This window comes from Leptopilina boulardi, unplaced genomic scaffold, assembly GCF_019393585.1.
Source record: "Leptopilina boulardi isolate dan_hultmark-lab unplaced genomic scaffold, ZJU_Lbou_2.1 LbouV2_266, whole genome shotgun sequence".
NCBI lineage: Eukaryota > Metazoa > Arthropoda > Insecta > Hymenoptera > Figitidae > Leptopilina > Leptopilina boulardi.
The window spans coordinates 4,439,384-4,454,013 of record NW_026137825.1 but is presented as its reverse complement, the minus strand read 5'-3'; the positions used below and the strand labels follow the sequence as shown (position 1 = coordinate 4,454,013).

Sequence of the window (14,630 nt, the reverse complement as noted above, 5' to 3'; positions counted from 1 at the left end):
CTTATCATCGGAAACATTTTAACTAAAACTCATTTAAAAAAAACATTGAAGATGAGGTTAAATTACTTAATTAGTGTTTATAAATTAATTATTAATTTTAAACAATATTTTTTAAATTGATAAGCGAAAAACAAAGAGGAAAACGAAAAAAAACAAAATTAATATTAAACCAAATTTAATTTATTTTTCACATAAAACAAATTTTATATACAGAAATAGTTTTGCAAATCAAAAAAAAAATCACAGCAGGTTGACAACGTAATTATTTTAAAATATCCTTGAACAACTTTTATAAAAAAAAACAAAAACAGTCTATCACTTATTTACATTTGCAATAACTTACTAAAAAAAATATTTACAAATTCTGCAAGAAACAATAAATTTCTCAATTTTTTTGTCATATTTTTCAATTAAAGACAATTTTTATCTATAATTATGAGAAATTTTCCTTCTTTATACTCGATGATAATTTAATTTTATTATCAAATAATAATTAATTGCAGATTTTGTTCTAAAAATTTTCTTTGTACAATTTGTCACTCTCGATGCATAATTCAGCTCAAATTCTAATTCATGAAAATAAATAGTATACTCGTTTTCTCGATATAAAAAATTTGATTGGAACAAAAAAATTATAGACAAAAATTAATTTTTCAGTCCTAAAAAAAAAAAAAAAAAAACGAGATTATCAAAAATGAATCAGTTGAAAATCTAAAAAATTACAACAAATTCTGATAAAAATTTTTTTCTTTCGAAAAAGAAAAACAAAAAAAAGTTAGAATATTTCAGAAAAATTGTTAAGTTTTTTAAAACTTTTTCTTGATCTTCAAAGACTAGATTTCCAGTCTGTCTTTGAAATTTTCCAACGGAAAATATTCTTTTTTAATTTTCCACAATTGTAGATTCATTTTTTTTTTTTTTTGATTTAATGAATCTTAATCGATGGGATAGGCCCAAGGATGAGTGGGAATATAACCATATTGAATGTCTGACATGTGTTTCAAAAAAATTTTATAAAGAGCCGATGTTTGTTCTGTTGTGGGAATATGTAGATTTTGATCCATGTAATTTATTAATGAAATTGGACTAACAACGCACGCCGTTCCTGCTCCAAACATTTCCAATAACTGAAAATAAATATAAAAAATAATAATTATTATATTTTATTAATGATTAATATTAGTAATTTTGCAAAAAAAAATTTATTATTTATAATAATTTAATTAAAAAAAAAAAAATTTAATATTTAATTAGAATAATTAAATTTTTTTTTAAAATAATGACAAGATTTTATCAATCTTTTTGAAACAATAAGATCCGCATTCTGTAGATTACTATATAAAATAGGTAATGTGTTTTTGAATATTAATCACAATTTTGTAATTAATATTACGATACACGATAATAAATAATTAATCGATTCCGGCAATTCTCATATATTAATACTTTTTTTTTCAACTAAAAACAGATTTTCTTACTCTGTTCTCCGAGAGTAATTGACATATTTCTCCCATTGTAATTTTCCTCTCTGTAACTTTAAATTGATTCCATTCTCTTGAAAGTGACAAAATTGAATTTCTCGTAACGCCTGGCAAAATTAATCCATTCAATGGCGGTGTTACTAATTCTTTTTCTGAAAAAAAAAATTAATTCCTCATTCAAATTTCTCCATAAACATAAAATAAATTCTACTTTTAAAGGAAATAATTATTTAATTATTAAATTACTTATTAAAATAATTAAATTAAATTATATTTATTAAATTAATTTAATTTAATTATTCATTAAATTATTTATTAAATTAATTTATTTAAATTATTCATTAAATAGGAATAACTGGAATTTTTTTTCAATTAAAATAATAAAAATAAAATTTTAACACAAATTATTTAATAATGTGGAATAAAATTATAAAAAAAATTATTGAATTATCAAATATCTATATTTTTTTTGGCGAAAAAAAAATATTTTTATTTTAGTTTCTTTTTAAATTTGAATTAGTGAAAAGTGAGCTAGGTACTAATTTTTAGTAAGATTTTTTTTTTTTACTAATTTTTAGTAAAATATTACTAGTAGTTTAAAATTTGTATGACTAAAGTTTTAGTAAAAATTAACTAAAAATTAGTGAAAATTCTTACTAATTTAAAGTAGTAACTAACTTTTCACAAATTAAAATTTAGAGAATTTATTTAATAATTTTTCAATTATGAATTTTAATAAATAATGAAAATCGAGTTTTAAAATTATTCTGCTAATTAAAATTTATATAATTAAATTTTCCTAAGGGACAATTATTTAAAAGTAATTTATTATTTTCAATAAATAATTTAATATTTGTTAATATTTCTTTATTTTTTAAAAAGCCAATTTAAATAATAAAAATAATTTTAATGTTAAATAATTAAAAATCTAATTTCATAATTTATGCAAAAGATTTAAAATTGTAATATGTAAATTAATAATTAAATTATTTATTAAATTTTTTTTAATTATTAATTAAATTATTTTATTTATTAAAAAAAAAAAAAATGAAAATTTACCTCCATCGTCGTTGACATAGACAATAAAAATATTCATCGTTCCCACTTCAGTGATTTGATGATCATCTCCATAAAGCCACAAAACTTGCTGCAAACCCTTTTCTAGTGCTTCCCGTTGTATTTGAATCGTAGGTGCATAATTGCTTCCCATTTTTCGATCTCCACAGCCTCCGGGCCAAGCCCTTGTGTGTTGTGGATCCGCCAATAATGAAATACCTCCAGTACAATTAGGTTTAAAATAAGCACCCACTGGACTGAGAATAACATAAAGTAGCGCCGAATCAGATGCTGCAACTCCCAAAGTAGGCTGCGAAAAAAAAATAATCGTGAAAAATTTATTATTTTATTTTTTTATTTCATTTTTGCTCACTTAATTTTTGCTACACTGAAATAAAAAATTTATTTCATTCAAATACTCGATTATTTGACTATTATCAAATAAATAAATTACTTGAACCAAATAATTTTTATTTGAATCAAATAAATATTTACTTAAACCAAAATAATAATTACTTGAACCAAGTAAATATTTACTTGAACCATATAAATATTTAATTGACTAAAATAATAATTATTTGATACAAATAAATATTTATTTGATACAATTAAATATTTATTTGATAATAGTCAAGTAATCGAGTATTTGTATTTCGAGTATTTTTATCAGTGTAATTTTATTTAACAACCAATAATTGAAAATTTTATAAAAAAAAAATATATAATTTTATTTAACAACAAATATTATTCTATTTTTGTTTGAAAATAAAATTTGATAGTATTAGAATGTTTTTATTTTTACAAAATATATATTCTTTATCAAATTAGCTTCGATAATTATTTTTTTATTTTTAAAATACGGAAATATTTCTTTTAAATATTTTTACTGTCCTCAAACTTATAATTGCAAATATTTTTTTTTTTTTTTTTTTTGTTGATCTAATCTTTAAATGGAATATAATTACGATTTATTTACGTAAATAAGAAAAATAGATAATTTTTTAAAATTAGATTACTAAGTAGATTTTTTAAAAAATTTTTTACACAAACATTTATAAACGAGAAATGGATGAAATTTTTAATTACCCTGTAATTTATGAACTATAAATTTTCTTTAGATATTCATTTTTCCCCCTTTAACATGTGTGCCATTTAGAAAAGCATAATCAATAAACTTTGCATATTTATTCAGTAAAATCATTTGTATATCAAAAAGATATTAATTATTTTATAGATTTATTATTTATTTCCTAGGTTGAGAATTTAGTCTACAAACTTTATATTAAAAAAAAATATTTGATTCTTTTTCGAAAATAATCTCTTAGCATTGAAATTTTTACGAGCATAAAATTTTTCACAATTATTTTTTATAATATTGAATAAAACTGAAGTTACCAAAGTTAATTTAATGAAAAAAATAAAGTTTAAGGATTCTAATTCACATCAATGAAATTTGATTATTTTCAACCCTCTGAAACCTGAAAGAGAGAAAAAAAAAAAAAAAACAATATTTATTATTGTTTTGTCACGGATTTTTTCAAAAATTTCGAAATTTCAAGTAATTTTCATATTTCCTCGACTCGGAAGCAATTTTTCTCGATAATTATTTGTATCAATGTTAGAAGTATTTTAAAAAACAGAAAAATTTGCTTCCGAGGCGGGGAAATAGAAATTTTTTTGAAATTTTGGGATTTTCGGAAAATCTGTGAGAAAAAAAATCAAAATCATTGTTTTCCCCTACTTGGAAGTAATTTTTTTGTTTTTTTAAAAAGGGCTTCTAGCATTGAAATAAATAATTATTAAACAAGAAAAATTGCTTCCAAGTCGGGGAAATAGAAATTTTTTTGAAATTTCGGGATTTTCGAAAAAACCGTGACAAAACAATGATAAATATTATTTTTCCCGCCTCGGAAGCAATTTTTCTCGTTTAATAATTATTTATTTCAATGCTAAAAGCCTTTTGAAAAATATAAAAATTGCTTCCAAGTCGGGAAAAGCAGTGATTTTGAATTTTATGTCACGGATTTTTTTCGAAAATCCCAAAATTTCAAGTAAATTGCTATTTCCTTGCCTTTGAAGCAATTTTTTTTGTTTGATAATTATTTATTTCAATGCTAGAATCCTTTAAAAAAAAAAAAAAAATAAAATTTGCTTCCAACTTGGGGAAATAGAGATTTTTTTTGAAATTTCAGGATTTTCGAAAAATCCGTGACAAAACAATGATAAATATTATTTTCCTCGACTCGGAAGCAATTTTTCTCGTTTGATAATTATTTGTATCAATGCTAGAAGCATTTTAAAAAAGAGAAAAATTGCTTCCGAGGCGGGAAAAATAATATTTATCATTGTTTTGTCACGGATTTTTCGAAAATCCCGAAATTTCAAAAAAAAAATTCTATTTCCCCGACTTGGAAGCAAATTTAATTTTTTTTAAAGGATTCTAGCATTGAAATAAATAATTATCAAACAAGAAAAATTGCTTCAAAGGCGAGGAAATAGCAATTTACTTGAAATTTCAAAAAAAATCCGTGACATAAAATTCAAAATCACTGCTTTTCCGACTTGGAAGCAATTTTTCTATTATTCAAAAGGCTTTTAGCATTGAAATAAATAATTATTAAACGAGAAAAATTTGCTTTCAAGGCGAGGAAATAGTAATTTTTCTTGTTTAATAATTATTTATTTCAATGCTAGAAGCATTTTAAAAAACAGAAAAATTACTTCCAAGTCGGGGAAAACAGTGATTTTGTTTTTTTTCTCACAGATTTTCCCAAAAACCCCGAAATTTCAAAAAAATGTCTATTTCCCCAAGCATTTTAAAAAACAGAAAAATTACTTCGAAGTCGGGGAAAACAGTGATTTTGATTTTTTTCTCACAGATTTTCCGAAAATCTCAAAATTTCTATTTCCCCGACTTGGAAGCAAATTTTTTTTTTTTTTAAAGGATTCTATAGCATTGAAATAAATAATTATCAAACAAGAAAAATTTGCTTCAAAGGCGAGAAAATAGCAATTTACTTGAAATTTCGGGATTTTCAAAAAAAAATCCGTGACATAAAATTCGAAATCACAGCTTTTCCCGACTTGGAAGCAATTTTTCTATTTTTCAAAAGGCTTTTAGCATTGAAATAAATAATTATTAAACGAGAAAAATTACTTCCGAGGCGAGGAAATAGTAATTTTCTTGAAATTTCGGGATTTTTGAAAAATTCGTGACAAGACAATGATAAATTTTAACACCTTCAATATACACTCACCAAGTGATAAATTTAATATTATTGAAATGATAAATATTGTTTTCCCCGCCTCAGAAGCAAATTTTTCTGTTTTTTAAAATACTTCTAGCATTGATACAAATAGTTATCAATCGAAAAAAATTGCTTCCGAGTCGAGGAATTATGAAAATTACTTGAAATTTCAAAATTTTTGAAAAATCCGTGACAAAACAATAATAAATATTGTTTTTTTTTTTTTTTATTTCAGTTTTCAGAGAGTTGAAAATAATCAAATTTCATTAATGGGAATTACAATCCTTAAATTCTATTTTTTCGTTGAATCAACATTGGTAATTTCAGTTTAATAATATTGAAATTAAAAATAATATTAAAAGAAAAAATCAATTTTTTTTTTTTGTCAACATAATCTTGAATTAAAAAAATATTATCAATATAAATTTCGACATGTTCTGAAAACGAAAAAAAGAAAAAAAATTTTTTTTTTTTTTTTTGTGATATTTCGAAATGTATACTTTATCGGCATGAGAAGTAAATTGTTCTTGAATATTCGCGCATTGATAAAAACAGCGATAAGCAAAGAGTAATAATAAATAAGTAAATGTGGAAATTTCATCAAGTTAGAAAACGGTTTTTCATTAATATTTAAGAATTAAAATAAATACGGTTATATTATAAAATGAGTATATAATGTACTTATCGGTCAACAACGAGAGAGATTTAAAAAAATTTCATATAAAGGACTTTTTTTTTTTTTTTTTTTGATAGAGCCTGGAAATTGCAAACAAAGACTAAATTGTTTGTTACTAGCATATTCGATTTGCATTTAATTCCATTCTGATAAACTTTTGTAGATAAACCATTGCCTCGGGTGAAAAATGCAATTGATAATGCCTTTTATTCTTCTTATTCTTATTCCTTCTCTTCTTTGTATTCATTCGCTATTTGGTATAAATAGTATATTGTTGTTATATAAAATTTAGAAAAATATTCTACTGCCAAAGGTTACTGTTGAGTGTGGTTTTCAACAAACAAAAAGCTATTGCCCGAGTTTTTAGTAATTTTAATTAAAATTCTACCAGATTTAATTAAATTTGATTTTTGTAATTTGAATAAAAAATCTTCAAAATAAATAAAAGAAAACTGTTTGCAAAAAGAAAATAGACTTATTTTCCAATAGAAATAAAAGGAAATAACTATCTTTTAATGGGGGGAGAAACATCACGCCATTAGCTTATCAATTTATTGGCAAATATTGATTTATCCTGGGCAAAACAATGTTGATGCCCATGACGTTAGTGACATAATATATGAGATCTCACCCGCGCATTACATGAAAATTGATGCAAAAACAAATAACAGGTCACGGTCTAAGGAAATTGACTTTATAAAATATTCACTGGTTTTTGGTTTTAAATCAAAATTAGTTCGATGACTTTGCATTCGTATTATTTGTTTCCTCATTGTGGCGGAAAATGTATTTTGTTGTTTTTTTTTTTTTAATTTAATAAACTTACATCAATTCCCACTAATGTTGGTCTTACGTAGAGGCTGGATGCTTCCGAATGTGGTACCCATTCCTGATCTATGCTAATCAGTCGATTTATACATTTTATTAATTCAGAACCACTAAATGTTGGAAGTCCCGATCTTAATGCCGATGTATTCATTCTGTCCATATTCATTTCCGGTCGGAAAAGACGAATTTTTCCATCCACTCCACGATAGGCTTTTAATCCCTCGAATAACTGGAATTTTTTTTTTTTTGAATTAAAATTATGAAAATAAAATTTTATACAAATTATTTAATAATAAAATTGTAAAAAAATTATTGAATTATCAAATGATTTTTTTTTAGCAAAAAAAAAATATTTATATTTTAATTTCTCTCTAAATTTGAATTAGTGAAAAGTGAGTTACTAATTTTTAGTAAGATTTTTTTTACTAATTTTTAGTAAAATATTACTATTTGATTTAGTAGTTTAAAATTTGTATGACTAAAGTTTTAGTAAAAATTAGTGGAAATTCTTACTAATTTAAATTAGTAGCTCACTCACTTTTCACTAATTCAGATTTAGAGAGTTTATTTAATAATTTTCCAATTATGAATTTTAATTAATGATGAAAATCGAGTTTTAAAATTATTCGGCGAATTAAAATTTATAATTTATAATTAGATTTTCCCAAGGGACAATTATTATAAAAACAATTTATTATTTTCAAACAAATATTTTAAATTAATCGATTAGATTAATATCTTAGATTATAAAATGCAATATTTATTTTTTAAAAACCAAATTAAATACTAAAAATAATTTGAATGTTAAATAATTAAAAATCTAATTTCGTAATTTATACGAAAGATTTAAAATTGTAATATAAATTTTTTAAATTGTATATCTGAATTTAAATTAGTGTAAATTTATTATCTTTATTATTCATTTTTTTTTATTATTGAAAATTAAAAAAATAAAATATGTAAATTATTAAATGAAATAAAATTTTACTAAAAAAAAAATTAGTGAACTTTATACACTGAAATTTTTTTTTATTTTGATTCAAATAATCAGTTGACTATTAACAAATAAATATTAATTTGCTATTAAATAATTATTATTTGAGTTAATTAAATTAAATTAAATTTTTTCAGTGTATTCAAAATTTAGAGATATTACTAAAAGTAAAATTTTTTTTAAAAAATTCACCTCGAGAGCGTAGTGTAAAACTTTAGCTGCAGGATGCAAAACTAAATTTTCCAAAGGTGTTATTTCTGGCATTTGCCATCCTCCCAAAGCCTCGTAATAAAATATTTTCAGCATATGATCAGTGAAAAATTTTCCAAATTGTAATTCACGAACATTTGGTTTAGGTTGAAGTTGATCAGGGGTTGCGAGTCGCATTGAAAGATCTGTATACTAAATTATTTAAAAAACAAAATTATATTTTTTTCAAAAACTTCATTTTTCAAAATTTTATTTATTAAAAATTTATTATTAAAAATATAAAAAAAATACCTTAAAAGATCGATCGGGTTGAATAGCTTCTTTATCCCTGATTTTTAACGAAGAACTCCATCTCACATTAGGCTTTAATTGATTCACCAATCCTCCAAGAGATAATATCTATATTAAAATACAAAAAAAAAAAAAATCTCAAAAAATTGATAAATAATTTCTTAAAAAGCAATTATAGATTTAATGTGTAGCTGATTAATTTACAAGCCGTTTAAAATTGTCGATTAGAGATATAAAATTATCAGTTATTACCCAAAAAAAAAAATTTACACGCATCATTAACAATATTCAAATGGCGAAATTTGGAAATTACATATAAAAATAATTATATCTATAATTAAAATTACGAATTAAAGGAAGATTAAAAATTATATTTATAAAGATTAATTTACTAAACGTTGTAAATATAGGTAAAAAAAAATTAAATGTAAAATATTTTAATCACAAAATTTTTTCGTTTATTGTTAAATAAAGTTTTAAAGTCCAATTCACAATATTTTATCCGAAATGTTTAGATAACCCGAAAAAAAACTGATATTAACAATAGTACGTCAAAACGAATGAGAAAAACATAAATATGACAAATTATTAATTGCCAAATTAAAAAAAAATTAATTGTCTGATATTATTTTATAATAAATAAAATTAAATTAATGTATTCGTTCTTCTTTGAATAAAGAGCGTTGAATAATAATAATAATAATAATAGTAAAAGACTAAAAAATAATTTTTATTTCAATATACTGAAAAAAAAAAATTTATTTGATTCAAATACTCAGGCCTTGGATTATACGACTTTTTCGACTATTTCCGACTTTTTTTCAAAAATACGACTTTTTTCGACTTATTTTAATAAAATGCGACTTTTTCGACTTTTTTTACATTTAAAAAAATTTTTTTTAAATAAAATATGTTTTTTTTAGTATAAAATGCAGATCTTCTTAAGATCTTCTTTATTTCAATTATTTAACAAATTTTTAACTAAAACTCTTCACTAAATTAATTATTTTTAATAATTTTAATGAAATTCATCACAAATTGAATAATTTCAAATAAAATTACCACAAATTTTTAATTCAAAATCACAAATCAATTCAAAATCAAATAAAATTCAATTATTTTTTAAAATTTCAATTCAATATCAACTAAAATTCAATTATTATCCTAAATTTCAATTCAAAATTAATTATCAAAATTTTCAATCAAAAATCAACTAAAATTAAATTATTATCCAAAATTTCAATTGAAATTCAATTATTTTCCAAAATTTTAATTCAAAAACAAATAAAATTCAATTATTTTTAAAATTTTCAATTCAAAATCAAATAAAATTCAATTATTTTCCAAATTTTCAATTCAAAATCAACTAAAATTCAATTATTCTCAAAAATTTCAATTCAAAATTAATTATTATGAAAATTTTTAATCAAAAATCAACTAAAATTGTATTATTGTCTAAAATATCAATTGAAATTCAATTATTATCAAAAATTTGAATTTAAAAGCTTCTAAAATTTTCTATTGAAAAATTTTTGAATTTTAATAATTTCAATTATAACTCCTCGGGAAATTTAATTATTTTTAACTATTTTTATAATATTCTTTAAAAATTCAACTTTCTGAAACCATTTTGCAATTAAAATTGATTCTCAAATTGTTGTATTTTTGTCCGTAATTTCTAATAAATTTTTTAGTAAAATCATCATCATCATTATCATCATCATTATTTCTAAAAATTTTAATTTTAAACCTTTAAAAATTATTATTATTTAAAAAATAATTTTATTTAAAAATCTGTAAAATATTTTTGTTAAAATAAAAAAAATCGACTTTTTTTTTTGAAATATAAATCGACTTTTTTTGTGCCTTTAAGTCGATCCAAGGCCTGAATACTCGATTACTTGACTATTATCAAATAAATATTTACTTGAAACAAATAATTTTTATTTGAATTAAATAAATTGTATTTAAATCAATAATTTTTGTATTTGAAACAAATACAATTTAATTTGATTCAAATAATAATTATTTGAAATAAATATTTATTTAATAATAGTCAAGTAATCGAGTATTTGAATCAAATAAATTTTTTTTTATCAGTGTAATATAGAAAAATTACAATCTATATATATATATATATATATATATATATATATATATATATATACAAAGGGGTTTATAAATATAAAATGAAATTTTTTTTTAATACCATTTTAAAAATTTAAATAACAGAAAATTTTCACGTCATTTGATATTTAAATTATCTATTGTTTTAAAATAATAATTTACATATTTTACTTAAAAAAAAAAAAAATTAACGTTAAATAATTGTTAAGAGAAATATAACGTATTTTTTTTAATTTTATAGATAAATTTTTAAAATATTTTGCCAACTTACCGAATGCCAGGAATGTGGGTATAAATTTTTTGATTTGAATTTCCGGGTCAAATAGGTTAATATCATTATTGTTAACTATGCGAGTAAAATGAAGAAGAAAGAAAGAAAGAAAAAAAAGAAGCAAAAAAAAAAAAACACTTTTGCTCATGGTCATTTAAATATACCAGAATTTAATTAGGTTAAACATACATATTAATTTTGAATTCGAAGGATAATCAGAAAATGAGCTTTGATGATCAGCTGAGAATATCAATAGCCCCCCCCCCCCAACCAACGGGTCAGGTGAGGTTAGGTTCAGTTAGGTTTAACACGTGCACTTTAACCAATCACAAACTAGGTTTCATTTTAAAAACCATGGATATTTAAATTTCAAAAAAAAAAAAATTGAAAATTTACAACTCACCTTTCTTTTGAGCACCATTTTTAAAATAGAAAATTAAAAGCACAATTTTATCCAAATATATTAGACACACAAAAAAAAAAATGTTCTCACATTCTAGCACACCTTAAAATTTTAAACAATTTTTTTTCTTAGAAAACTAATTTTCACAATTATTTTTCTTAGAAAACTAATTTTCACAATTATATTTTTTTTTCTGTTAAAATATCCTCAATAATGTTGTATTTGTAGTGGCACTTTTGATTATTTCGATAATCATGAGTTCTATATAATATTAGAAAAATATTTTTTGATAAACTATTTATTTAGAAAAATTGCGATGCGCGCATTCGTTCTGAAATAATGGATTTGAATGAGTTGGATGGATAATTTTAATTTATTAGCATTAATTTTAGAGGAGAGGGAAAAAGAGGCGAGTTTTATAATAGTGGAGGGGGATTGAAAGTGTTCTTATATATTCCCCCTCCCCCCCCACTTCTATCAGAAAAATTGGTCCGATCTGGTCCGTACGTTGACGTTTTTGTTTGAATAATAATTATATACGATAAAACATATTTTATCGGACAAGATTTCGAAAGGAATAAAAAAAAAAAAAAAAAAAAAAAAAAGTGGGTGTGAAAATATATACGCATTTATGATAAATGAAAGGAATTTATTATAGATAAGAATGACATATCATCCCCAAAAAAAAATAAGAAAAAATATGTCAAGATTAGTTGGAATTTCAATTGTGACGTTTGTGCAGTGGATTTTTAAGAAAATTAAAAAATTTTTTAAATTTCCTCTGAGTGATTGTAAATTTTGCTTTTTTGGAGAAAATTAAAGAATTTTTTTACTATTTTTTTTTTTTTGCGAAATAAGAGGCTATTTTTGACGAAAAAAAAGCTATTTTTTATATGTGATAACGTTTTTATCTATCGTGAGTTTTATTTAATTATTTTTTTTTTTAATCTAAAATATTATCGAAAAAAGAAATATTTTTGTCAGTCTCTATATTGCGTTCCACTGTAATTATTTGTTTGTTCACTTTCTCCTTTGGATTCTTTAGTTGTTTTTTTTTTTTTTTTTTTTTTTTTTGTGAAAACGTTTAAAGTAGTTGTCGCGTCAATAGTAAAGGTAGAACTGTCGCTTTTGCGTTTTAGAATTTCTATCGTGTTCCAATGATAATTATTATGTTTTCTACCCTGGGACGGGCGGAGGGTAGGTTTCGGTTCAGGAATGCTGTTATTTCCTTTAAGAAGCGAAAGGTAGTTTTGTAACTCACCAAAAGAAAAGTACACGATAAACAACGTTTCAATTCTGTTTTTCAATTTGAGAAAATTTATTACAAAATTTATTTTTTTTTCTTCTAATTTTCTAATTTTATTTTCTATTTTGCAATCTTTAAAAAAAAAAAATTATTTACAGTAAATAGTAAAATGTTTTTTCATACATTTCTTTTCCATTTACCACGTTTCATTTTTTTTTTTTTATTTAAAATAATATTTTCATTAAAAACAATTTCTCAATAAAATTACTATTTTTCGAGGGAAATGTTTTGAGCATCGTTTTTTTTAAGAATGAAAAAAAAAAATTATTGGATAAACGAAAAATAATTTATGAGAAATATTAAACAAAAATAGTGAGAAAAAAAAAGAATTAAAGCGCAAGTGTTTCCATCACAGAAAGTGATGACGTAATATAAATTGATGATTACGTTTAATAATTGCGTGAATGACCGAGAAAGTAAACAAAATTGTTATAGAAAATAATTTGATCTACTTTCTGCGAGAGAAGAAAAATTTAGTTTCTTTAAAAATTGAATTTCAATTTTATTTAAATTATATAATTTCAATTTTATAATAAATTCAATTTTGGTAAAATGTTTTGAATAATTGAAAAAAAAATGCGTTTCTAGAAAAAAAAAAAAAAATAGATCATTGTTATTCCTTCATTTAAGATGGACATTTTTAAACAAGTTGCATAAATTTCCAAATTACGTATTAGTATCGGACGTGAATGTTAATTCTATAAAAATTAAAATTGATTACATAACATTCAATAAATGAAAGTTTTGTAACAAATTTTAATTATTAATCGATATTTAATCTCCTTATAATAGATTTCGTAAGAGATAAAATGATAAAAATACAATAATAATAATAAAAAAAAATCAGAGAATTGTCTTATTGTTAACAATTATTTTAGAACAAAGAAACTATATTTTTTAATTTAATATATAATTTAAAGCACAAAGCTTTCTTTGTAAAATATAATTTCATATAATATATAATTATTATTCAAATTAATTTTCCATTTTTTTTCGAAAATAAATTGCTCCATTGTAGGCCTCGGATTATACGACTTTTTTCGATTTATTTTACTAAAATGCGACTTTTTCGATTTTTTTTTTTTTACAAAATTTTAAAACAAAATACGTCTTTTTTTATTATGCAATACAAATCTTCTTCAGATCTTTTTTATTTCAATTATTTAACAAATTTTTAATTCCAATTATTCTCTAAATTAATTATTTTAATTAATTTGAATGAAATTCTTTACAAATTCAATTATCTTAAACTATTTTTAATTTAATTATTTTTTAAGAAAGGTTATCTAAAATTATTTGATAAATTATTTTCAATTCTGTAAAATTTTACAATTTTTTTTTTTTTGTAATTCAATTATTTCTAAAAATTTCAACTTTAACTCTTACAAAATTTAATTATTATTTTTATTAATTTATGTATTTTTTTTTAAATTCAATTATTATTTCTAATAATTTTAATATTTATTTGAAAATTCAATTATTATTTTTATTATTTTATATATTTTTTAAAAAATTCAATTATTATTTTTAATAATTTTGATATTTATTTGAAAATTCAATTATTATTTTTATAACTCTTAATATTTCTTTAAAAATTCAATTATTATTTTTAATAATTTTAATATTTCTTTAAAAATTCAATTATTCAAAAAAGCTTCAATTTAATTATTTTTCGAATTTTTTTTTTTTTTTATCCATTAAAACTAAAAACTATGCCAAAATTTCGAAATTCGAATAAA

The 14,630-nt window shown here is 21.4% G+C and overlaps 1 protein-coding gene and 1 long non-coding RNA gene across 3 annotated transcripts in view; one reads left to right on the top strand and one right to left on the bottom strand.

Annotated features, from left to right (window-relative positions):
- The window catches only part of LOC127281227 (uncharacterized), an 88,246-nt gene that overhangs the window by 658 nt on the left and 72,958 nt on the right, over positions 1-14,630 (top strand). The window lies entirely within an intron of this gene.
- LOC127281222 (branched-chain-amino-acid aminotransferase, cytosolic) lies at positions 163-12,005 on the bottom strand. Of its 2 annotated transcripts, none has more exons than XM_051304838.1 (7): positions 11,586-12,005; positions 8,785-8,892; positions 8,476-8,685; positions 7,288-7,518; positions 2,541-2,847; positions 1,479-1,633; positions 163-1,127 (listed from the first exon to the last, which is right to left on the bottom strand). In XM_051304838.1, the coding sequence occupies exons 1-7, from the start codon at positions 11,601-11,603 to the stop codon at positions 936-938; spliced, it is 1,221 nt and encodes a 406-aa protein (XP_051160795.1). In that variant the 5' UTR covers positions 11,604-12,005; the 3' UTR covers positions 163-935. The 2 variants fall into 2 exon arrangements, with proteins under 2 accessions (XP_051160795.1, XP_051160794.1); XM_051304837.1 differs by lacking the exon at positions 11,586-12,005 and adding an exon at positions 11,183-11,428.